We start from the raw sequence: 11,214 nt of genomic DNA on the forward strand, positions 1-11,214 counted from the left end.
CAGTACATAAAATCAAAATTTGCATGTTTTATGTAACTGAAATGTTTAATTATGTGGGCTAAAGAAAATAAGAAATTTATAGAGTATATTTATATGAAACATGTGTCTATGTACTGCATTTGATGTATTTTAACGATATATATAATGGATATTACAGATTGTAACACCTGCATATGTGTATCGGACATAAAGAGCCGCACATTTATGGTGCAGTTACAACTCCGGTTCCATGGGGGTGCCAGGGCGCACAAACTTCCGGTTTCAATAGACGAGTAAGAAAAGCGGCGCTGATTTTGAACTTTGGAGAAGAATGTGTAAACTTAATCGGGCAGGTGTGGCTTTGTTGTTACTGTGGGGATAAGCGTCCCTCTTAGCATCGGATTGTGTTACATTACATTGCCCGTCACACTGTTACAACATCTTTATTGCATAGGTACGTTGTTTTTGTTGTTTCAGTGTTCTTTCGGTTACTTTAACGATAGGCTGCACAGTCAGCTGACCTCAAGCCTGCTAAAGTTAGCGCTAGCATGCCAGTGACTTCATCGTAATGATAAACCTAGCATGGAGTTAGCTTAGCCGCTTGCGAGTGTTTGAATAAACTGACGATAATGCCAATATTAGTGCTTAAACAACAAGGAAACAAACTTAGTATTTATTTGTCATACGATAAACCTTTTGTCTAACGTGACTGCCCATTTTGACTTGATTCATTACTGAGAGTGTGAAGTGTAATTAAAGTGAAAGGAACATTGTCTCACTAATCTTCAGCTAACACATCTACAGAAAGACACCATGGAGCTGTCAGCATTGAACCTGTACAACCAGTTTGAGAGTCTCAGAGCCCAGGTCGACGGCCTGAATGAGAGCATTGAACCACGTAAGTTAATTTCTTACGTAGCTTTGGTATTAGTCACCTTTGTAGAAGCCTTTCAGTGAAACTGCAGTGTTTGTAAGCATTAAGTAACAGCATTAAGCGCGTCTGCTCTGGAATTGTGTTATACTTGGTAGCTGTACTAAGGTGGATGTATTTCAGCCAACTTATTAACACCAACCTGCTCCTCCCATCCGAGTACTTGTTAGAGGGTGTGATGAATTGTATGGACACAGAAGCAGCACTGATTATAGAGCCTCTGCATTAGTAATTTAAAGGTTCACTCAGTCAGGGTTATAGAAAGCTAGTGAATATTGATAACGCACCTGATGATACAAATAGAAATTGAAATAACTATTTGGAGTCTAGTAAAATAAATAGAAAGTCACAATCATCTCCATTTATTTTTTATTTATTCACTTACTACAAACAATCTTATGTTTTTGTCCTCTTTCTAAATAGTATAGATTATAAATAACAGATCTAAATCTCAATTAGGAGCCATCATTAGAAGCAATTGAACATGATTTATTGTAACAGAGAATTCAGTTATGCTATTTGACGATTACAATCCAATGATCCATCACAACAGAACAAAATCCCAGCAGTGATGGGAATTAAGACATGATCCCCTTGAGTGTAGATGCTGATTGTGGCGTTGAAGATAAGATGGAGGCTTGGATGAAGCAAGGATGGGGAGGAGGTGGGTTGCACAAAGGAGTCTGGAAGAGAGAATGAAAGATAAGCAGTACTATTTAAAGAAGAGTTGAGGGTAATTGGTTTGAAGAAAGATGATTGGACTACAGCAATGGTGTTAGCATTGAGCTTTGCAGCGTGGGAAAGTAGAAGTGATGTAATAAATAGACTAACAGCCAAACACTGTAAAAATGGACAGATGAGGAGATACAGATCTTCCTTGTTGAACTTATACATAAATTTTGTAATAAAAATAATGAACTGTATAGTGTGCACAGCAGCAATACAGCAATCCCCTTGTCTTGTTTTCCAGAGTTCCTCCAGATGGCAGTGAACTTTGAGGATTGCCGCAAGAAATGGCTGCAGGCAGGCGAGGAGTTAGTTTCCAGTAAGGAGATGCTGGCTAAAGCAGAGACGGAGAGGGGAGCCTTGGAGGTCAAACTAAAACACGCTCGAAACCAGGTGGACGTGGAGATCCGCCGGCGGCAGAAAGCTGAGGCCGTATATGAGAAGCTAGTCAGTGCTACTCTGTTTTTTTTTCTTTCTACTCTTTCTTTATGTAACCAGCAGGATTGCTGATGTGAAATTAGATGGAGAAAGAATAGATGAAGATTCATATTCAGATAATGACGATGCCCATTTCACTGTGAAGATTACAATATTAATTTGTTGCTGACTGACAGTTATGTTTCTTTCAACCTTGCGTATAAAAGGAGCGGCAGCTACAGCTGATCCGAGAGCTGCTGGTTTCAGAGAACAACGGTGGCAGCGTCCTCCTCAGTGAGGAACAACGTTCAGCCCTGGCCTTCCTCAGTGCCCACTCCCAGGCAGCACAAGCTGCAAATAGCAACCTCAACTCCAGCCGAAGGTCAGAAGGAGACACTTCTGTTTCTTTCTTCTTCTTCTTCTCCTTTTTTTCTTTGCATGGGAGAGGGACAAAAACAAGCTGAGAAGAAATGGCTATACTCTGAGCAAAGACAAGCTAAACTTTTATTGCGTGTAGCAGGTTAGCACATATGCATGAACATTTTAAGGGAGAGAATTTCATATGCGTGATTAAAACCGTGTTATTCTTAAACTTGGCATATACACAGACAACTAACTTGATCTGTCTTACAGACTGACTACTATTGATGAATCAGCTTCTTTGGTGTCAGACATCAGCTACGACCATACGGATGACTCTTTGGTAAAATGATCCTTAAAGGTTTATCTTATGAGAACTGCTGATCAAATGGTGTGACAGCATAGTTGGTTTTTTTTTTGTTTGTTTGTTTTTGAGAAACATTGATAGTAAATTGGCCAAGTGAATGTAAAATGCTGTGGTTTTCTGCAGGACTGGGATTCATCTGTGATGAAGAATGTTAGATTGCGCAGACGACAGAAACGAGTGAGTCATGCCTTAAATCACATGTTGCACACATGAATCTTTTCTTGCATTGATTTTTTTTATTTTCTGTCATCTTGACATGTTTCAGTGTCAGAAGGGACATCAGATGTCTCTTGATATTTACTTTGGTTCTGAAAATTCAATTTCAATCCACAGCGTTCCTCCAGAAAACCTTCAGAAGGTCACTTGCAGGCAGTGAAGAAGCCTCGCTCTACTGGATGCCCATCAGATAGGGTAATACTGACCTCTGCAGCTGGATGTGCTAAATAACATTAAAAAAAGTCTGGATCTGAAAGCCTAAGTTTAGGTGATTGTATCTATGAATTAGTATGAAATATCTCCTTCCTTACACTTCAGATGAATGAATCCATTGTGGCCAAAACAACCATCACTGTACCTGTAAATGGTGGCGCTGTTGAGGCCGTCTCCACCATTGAGACCGTGCCCTACTGGACGCGCAGCAGAAAGAAGAGCGGTAAGAATTTTCTTCATCTTTTATTTATAGCCTCTTACGAACACACTTGAAAGCAACATGATCATACCAAACAACCAATGTACGCTTGAAATAAGTGATTTGGACTGGTGAGTTTCCTCAGTGTTTTGGGGTTTGATTTACATGTGCAGTTGCTCCATCTTGGATTGATACACCAACTACTGACAACTCTGAAACTGTCAGCGAGGCTCCCAGAACACCTGTCTCAGAATTTCCAGCCCAACTCCAGACTCCCAAAACTAATGAAGGAGGAAAGAAACATCACTTCATCTCCAAAACAGTACGGCTAAATTCTTGACTAAAATGAATTCACTGTAAATAACTGAGATTATATTTCTATCTTCTTAATCCCTACTGGCCTGTTTAATTGAGTTGTGTTCCCTCTATCACTAAGGTGATCCGGTCAGAGTTTTGTGTGTCATGTGGAAGAAGAACAAAGTTTGGCAAGCTGTATCTTCGCTGCCAGGATTGCAGGGCTGTGGCCCATCCTGAGTGTCGTGACCTGTGTCCCATGCCCTGTAATCCTACTGCTCTTAATACTCCTGTCAAGAACACAGAGGTACATTGTTCTTATTGGTCTCATCGCTTCTATTCCATATATTTTGCATGATTTGTTTTTTTTTCACACCTACATAGTAATTAATTGATATAATTCTTGTGTAGTCTACTCTGGCTGACTTTGCTCCACTCACTGCTCCAATGATCCCTGCTTTGGTTATCTACTGCATTAAGGAGATTGAAAAAAGAGGCCTACATGAGGTGGGAAAGGCATTATTGAAGCCCTGTTTACTTGTTGTTTGCATGTTAACAGTTCAATCCTTTCCGTTAAGTGATTACAGTAGATTGTTTCCATCTAATTAGGTATTTTACTTCAAAGTAAAGCAGAGTCACAGTAAGGCTGGACAGTGAGAGCTGAGCTCTAGTTTCTTTTTTCCTCCTTACCCCAGGTTGGCCTGTACAGAGTCTCTGGCCATGAGCGTGTGGTGAAAGAGCTGAAGGAAAAGCTCATTAGAGGAAAGACTCTACCTCCTCTTAACAAAGTCGAAGACATCAATGTCATTGCAGGCGTCCTCAAAGACTTCCTCAGAAACCTTCCAGAGCCACTGCTCACCTTCCACCTCAACAAAGCCTTCATGGAAGCAGCGGGTGAGTTCGTGAGACTGCAGGACCTGCAGGAATTCGTATGTGTTTGAGTGTTTGAATGTTTGATGCTTTTATTTTAAGAGAGCTGAATTTGCACTGAGTGGTTGAATTTCCTGCCTGGGATAGAGGGAAGAGTATCCATGAATATAAAATATCTTATGTACTTATTATTTATTAATTTATTTTTTTGGATGTTGTAGAAATCCAGGATGATGACAACAGTCTTGCTATGTTGTATCAGACGATGAGTGAGCTGCCTCAACCAAACCGAGACACACTGGCATGTGTGATGATCCATCTGCAGAAGTAATTTTCATTCCTTTCTTTAGTCGTGTTAAGAATCCTTTTATCTTATTTTTTAATTTACTCTGCTTAACACACAAGATTTACAGTTTGTAATTATGAAATATCTTGAATCTGCATTATAAGGTCAGCTCAAGAAGACTGAATTTCTTTCTATTATCAGGGTGTCTCGAAGTGTGGACACCAAGATGGATGTAAATAACCTGGCCAGGGTGTTTGGCCCCACCCTTGTAGGTCATGCTGTTCCTAACCCAGACCCTATGACCATCCTGCACGACACCAACAGGCAACCAAGGGTAAAGTGAAGAATAAGGACTGGCTTCTCAGAATAGGCATTATGTTTAGAACTCTAATGCATGTCTTATAAAGTAGCACATAGTGTGTGTGTGTGGGTGTATATGGTTGTACCTCAGTGATCAGTGTTTGTCCTTCAGTGTGTTCGACTATAAATAATGGATTTATTTCCTGTCTTCTTAGGTTATAGAGCGCTTGCTCAGTATTCCAGACAGCTATTGGAGCCAGTTTGCTTATCCAGATAATGCAAGCATTGACAATGCTCACAACACTGACACTCCAAACCACAAAGGTAAATCAACGAAAGGTACATTAAGGCTCCTCTAAAATGAATACCCCGATAAAAGTGGGTTTGATTAGATTTTAGAACTGGTGGAGCAAATGGGCATACGATAAAAATCGAATCAAATCAACCAACCTTAATCCTTTTTTTCAGCATTTATACTCAACAGATTTGATAATATTGTCTTGTTAAATTGAGGTTCTGTTGATTTATGGGTTTATCTGTAGTGAGCATACTGGGGCCAGTAACTACTCCAGAGCACCAGATGATGGCCAAAACACCTTCCTCCAGTTCACTGTCTCAGCGCATGAAGCACACCCTCTCCAGTACCACCTTGTGAGTTCACTCTCTTTTTCCAATTCTTTTCACAGTAAACAAGATCGAACATACATCTTATCCAGACTGAAATGTTATCAGTTTAAATCAGTCAAATTTACATCTGATGGTTTAGTTTTTTCACATCTCTGCCCTTAACATAACAAGCTTCAGGAAGTTCCAAAACACACACTTTAATTCTGAGCTAAAGACAGACAAATTTTACATTTCCAGTTTATTTTTCTGTATACTATTACAAAGACCCTGAGGTGGATAAGCAATCAAGAAAATACATAAGTAAAAAGATTCTGGCTATAATTTATTTGGTACTGTATATGATGCATCAACTGGCAAAACGACAGAATATTGGACATATTTGACCTCACATCTCATCCTGTGAGCAACATCATGTAGAGACTTCAGGATTTTGGAACTTCAGCATTCAAAATCCACATACTTGTCTAAAAAAAGTGAAGCTGTTTCTTCCCTCATAGGTTCCAAGAGACATGACACATTTCAATTTGTCACATTGTAAAAAGTACGACAACATGCTGTGCCACTAGCAGTACTTACTGAGACTCTGGACTAGAGCAGATCCATTGCTGTTCTTGTCATTTAATCAGCGGGAAATAAAACATCTTGTGGATATTCCTATGCATTTATGATATTAACTAAAGGCTTCAGATTGGATATGCAGAAATTTGTCTCTCAATATTTTAGGTAGAGAGAATTGGAAAATGTTGGATTGTGAAAGTTTTTCAGGGCGCTAAAAGCCACGTGTAGGTAACATGACTGCCTGCATAGAGAGCAGTCAATAATCAAATTAAGTTAACTCAGTTGTCCACATATAAAGAATTGATTCCTGGTTTTCCCTGAAAACAATAATCTTAATAGTGATTCAGTTGTTTGTCTGAAATGACTTTTACTAACCTTGTAATTCTGTGTGCTCCCTTCAACCCCGACCTCTTCATCCTTAGATTTGGGAGCAAGAGCAAAGCGACATCTGCCTGTAATCGCCAAGGAAGCTTCTTTGCTTCCCCCCAGCTGAAGTAATGGTAACGAAAGAAAAACCCCTCACTACATTATGCTTCTAGGTTACTTACTGCAGTAAATGAATATATATGTATATTTATATAATCATGTTGGAATATGACTATGCAAATTTAGCACAATAACTTTACCAATTTAATTACTGAAGATATTTTTTAAGAAAGCTTTCTAACAAGATTTTTGTTCTTTTTAAAAGATGAGAGAATGTAGGATTTGTGGTTTGTTTTTTTGTATCTTTAATCACTAATGTTTTATTATCGGCTCCGTCTCTGATTATAAGAGTTTTTAATGACCGAGCAACCATACTCACACTAATTTAGGGATTGAGATTTCCTACTTCATGTGATGTTTAATGCTGTTTTCAATGCTGCCCCCCCCCCCCCCCCCCCCCTCCCTGAACATGTGGTTGTAACCACAGTTACATGGATGCATCATAGACCATAAGAAAGTCATTGGTATGCATCAGCACACATGAAAAGCACAAAGAGCTAGAATGAACAAAGAGGTGAGAATCACTAATATTGGCTTGTTGAGAGCATTGGTTGCCGTATCATTTAAACATTTGTTTTAATGATTTTATGTTTTGTTTTATATATTCATGTTGACACGCTCTGATCTTTACCAATCATGGCATTTTTTTGAGAAAAACTTTCAAATACTTAAAAAATATATTCTGTGTAAACACTGATACCCACTGGGAAATTAGAATGCTTTTTGCACACTGTAAAAACCAAAGTGTATTTTCTACATGGTAACATTTACCACTAGAGGCTGCTGTTGCACCACTTTCCATATGCAATCGTAACCTATAAAGACACCATACTGTATACTATGTACGTAATCAGTCAGAAATCCTGGCACTCCTTTCATTTAATATATCAGCAGATATTTAGAAGTTACTCTACTAATGTGGGATGGTTAAGTCAAGAGATCTGTGACTCACATTTATGCGGTCATAACAAAATAAAGCTTCAGCTGTTTTAATGTATTACTGTGAAAACTCATTTGCATGTATGCACAGTGAAGTATTTGTAGTTTTCTTGCACCATTAGACTAACGATAAGAAAAGTCAGTCTTCTGCTCTCATCATCACCTGTAGCAAATCTCTGTGTGATGGTACCGGTTCAAATAAAGGCATTTGGGGATATTCATTTGGATAAAAACTGAAACATTTTGACTTATGAAAACTACATCCTGCTGTTTGTGGTTGTAAGAATCCTGTAATACTGCATTATTTTATGCATATTTGATACATCCTTGTACATGTATTCCTTCATGTGGTTCTTTTTCTCTAATGAAATAACGTGTAAACGATTGTCATTCATCAGAGAGCCTGTGAATCTTAACATTTATCCCTTTGTCTTTGCTCATATAACGTGGAAGTCAATGCCTGAACTAAAAATAAAACGCAAAGAGTGTTTCTTTTGTGTTGGTAGGTGGTATTTGTGCAAGAGGTTAGACATGTGGGTTGAGGAACTCGGCTGAAAGAAGACTGTAGAGCATGTAAGACCAGACGTGTAGGATATGATTTTGTTACTGGTAATTCAGTCTAAACAAAACCCTCTTATACTTGAACATGGATTAGTATTACCCTATTAAATCAGCAGGTTATTAATGCACAGCCTAAAACCTTTCATGTTTAATGCTTAATTTTTCCTGGTGTAAATTGAATGCTGGCCATTGCTATTGAAGATCTTCAGTGAAAGGGCAAAAGCACCGTACCAGCTATTCCAAAGCTGACGTGGCACTGAATGATAATGCAATTTGGCTCATTGTTCCAATAGTCATTACAGCTATTTCCATAATCTGTTGGGCTGAATGGGCAGGCGATGAGGTCCAACATTATTATGAATTAAAGCAGTGATCATTTATACATCTTATAGTTATTCCATTAACAGTTGCTGTGGAGAGTGCTAAGCCAGGCTGAACCCATTGACATAGATTTTCTATGGCCTCATTTAATACAGAGCTTCAGCAACGCATCAGCCCCTCAGAGATCTAAGCCCAGCTGTGTCGAGTGTGTGTGTGCGTGCGTGTGAAAATAGTGTGCGCATAGTTCATCCAAATTGGTTTGTTCTCTCTTCCTTTCATTCTCTGTCTCACACACAGCGAGCCTCGAATGACTGCAAAAAAAAAAGACCCTCCAAAAATGTTTGAATTTCAAATCAGCATTAATAGTTCATTAGCCTGAAATAAGGTCTCCTGTGTGTCGATCTGTCCTCTCATCGGGGGATTGTGTGTTTATTTATGCTGTACGGTGCAGCATACGCTCGACGGTTGCAGACATCAAACAGCTGGCTGTGTGCAGTGTGTCTCTGTAGCTCCATATTCCAGCATGCCCCAGTGTGCAGTGATAGAGCTCCGTTCTGCTATGGGACCAGCGAGGGCCGAATGAGTAAGTAGTCCAATTAAGAGCTCTTAAATAAATTACAGTGTAAGCTGGTAAACACATAACAACAACACTGTTTAATTCCTCTATTTATACAGTGAATTGCAGGCAGTGATGGCAAAGGGAACAACAATACTACCACCACCGTCTCTGGAAACTGAATGTAATCAATAAATTACCCAATTCACGAGGTTTACTTATTGCCATTATTGAGTGAAAATAAAGTGTACGTGTCAACCTTTCGGCCGTGTGGCATGTACACGCCGTCTACACCATTGTCTGCTTAAGGTCAGGTTGATGTCAAAGAAATGGATGACTGTCAAATCCGAACATCTAATAACGCATCTAATCAATACATCTCTGAAGGAAAAAAAGTCAAGTAAAGCACCAGAGAAATGCTCTGTACACGTTAATTCTGTGTTTTGAGAACTTGATCTTCAGAGTGGAAAACCTGTTTGTGAATTAGGCAAGGCATCATTGAGGTATACTTTTAAAATCATATCAAGAAAAGGAGCTGGGCTGAACCAGCTGTTAATTCAGGTTTTTTGCCGAGCAAAGGTACGGTCGTGCATATTCGTAAACGGGGCCAATAAACTGCTTCTTTAGCAGGCTAAGCATGTGCTTGAAAAGTGGTCCTCCAGATTTGTTTTTGACACTCTTTTCAATGAATTATGTGACAGATTGTGTGATCAATATGCTTTCCATTTGGCGGATTAAATGCACAGCACTGCGAACAGCTGAAATACCAAACTATGTTCTGCCTTTAAAAAGCCTGAAAACAGGACAAGAATCATTGTCCAATTTACACCCACCCGTGTTTGCTTAACTGCAAATAATTGTGTGGCTTTTTGACTTTCAGAACTCTTGCGCTCTCGTCTTCAGCTCCATCCCTTGTTCTCTCTTTTTTTTTTAAACTCCACTCCCTCTCCACCCCTCCTTTGAATCGAACCGCTGTCTTAGCTGGCTACCATTTGTGGTCGATACCTTGTTACCACAGAGAAATCAATTATCTCAACCAAGCAGCAGGGGAAAGAGGCAATAATGAAAGAATGCACCTCCTTCCCAGACGATGGCAATGGTCATTAAATATGAATTTATCATTGGTTGAGGAGATTTATGTTGCGTGATGTGGGCACAGAGTTCGTGCTCGCTTTGCCGCAGAAGTTCTGGTTACAAGTGTTAATGGAAACGTTCGCAGACTGATGTTCAACCAAATATTTGATTATTATAAGCCGGCCTGCGCGTTTTGATGACATTTTTCAACGAAATAAGCGGGAGACGTGCTGGAAAATGAAACACAAGTATTATATAGCATTTGCATGCCGCAATATTATCATGGCATTCATGAAAACTCCAGGTTCTTTCCAGTGATGTCTCAGTGCTACTCACTCAGGTGACAGTGGAGATGGTGGTGATGGCTGACTTATGGGTGGGCATGCCTACAATACCTGCCTGTTTGGGTCTGTAATGAGCCGTTCTGACTTGTCTGACAGGTGGTGCAAGAATTGGAGGCACTGCCATCACCACAGCCGGAGAAAAAAAGTGCAAATGAGAGAGAAAGAAGAACGAAGCAGAGAGGGAAAAATGTGTAATTCGGGCTTGCTCTTAAGGCAGCAATAAATTCCATTTTAATGGGGCACCACAAGCAGTAGCAAGCACTCAGCAGTCTGTTGTGTTTGATGCCAAATTGTGCAGAATAAACAGATTTGCTGTGCAGCTGGTCCAAACACACACTTTCTCTCTGTCTCTGTCTCTCTGACTCGCTCTGTGCCCATCTTTTCCACCTTACATTCTCACAAATCTCCATGCCACACGCACACACACCACCTCTTCTTCCTCATTCCCTTGCTACCTCTCCATCTCTTCTCCTCCCCTCCCCTGCGTGGACGCACAAGAATTAGACAAATCATCACAAAAAGATGGCAACTGTGCTTTGATTTATTTTCTTCCACTTAACTGAGTACTCATCTCCAGCTGTCACGCACAT

The 11,214-nt window shown here is 39.8% G+C and overlaps 1 protein-coding gene across 1 annotated transcript; it reads left to right on the forward strand.

The window, feature by feature from the left end:
- The first annotated feature begins 792 nt into the window (after positions 1-792).
- On the forward strand, positions 793-6,841 carry LOC146631833 (rac GTPase-activating protein 1-like). Its single transcript, XM_085353935.1, has 16 exons — positions 793-877; positions 1,881-2,083; positions 2,281-2,435; positions 2,687-2,756; positions 2,904-2,957; positions 3,114-3,191; positions 3,315-3,432; positions 3,582-3,730; positions 3,845-4,009; positions 4,114-4,209; positions 4,398-4,596; positions 4,794-4,899; positions 5,060-5,192; positions 5,374-5,482; positions 5,701-5,809; positions 6,766-6,841. The coding sequence occupies exons 1-16, from the start codon at positions 793-795 to the stop codon at positions 6,839-6,841; spliced, it is 1,905 nt and encodes a 634-aa protein (XP_085210061.1).
- The last annotated feature ends 4,373 nt before the right edge of the window (positions 6,842-11,214 follow it).

Source organism: Diplotaxodon limnothrissa, linkage group LG5 (assembly GCF_057381915.1).
Source record: "Diplotaxodon limnothrissa isolate DT_005_m linkage group LG5, D_limnothrissa_male_GT1.1, whole genome shotgun sequence".
Classification (NCBI taxonomy): Eukaryota; Metazoa; Chordata; class Actinopteri; order Cichliformes; family Cichlidae; genus Diplotaxodon; species Diplotaxodon limnothrissa.

Coding starts and splice junctions, on each gene's coding strand:
- LOC146631833 (XM_085353935.1), top strand. CDS start 793: ATGGAGCTGTCAGCATTGAACCTGTACAACCAGTTTGAGAGTCTCAGA. Junction 3,433..3,581: donor GCGCAGCAGAAAGAAGAGCG/GTAAGAATTTTC, acceptor TTACATGTGCAG/TTGCTCCATCTTGGATTGAT. Junction 5,483..5,700: donor TGACACTCCAAACCACAAAG/GTAAATCAACGA, acceptor GTTTATCTGTAG/TGAGCATACTGGGGCCAGTA.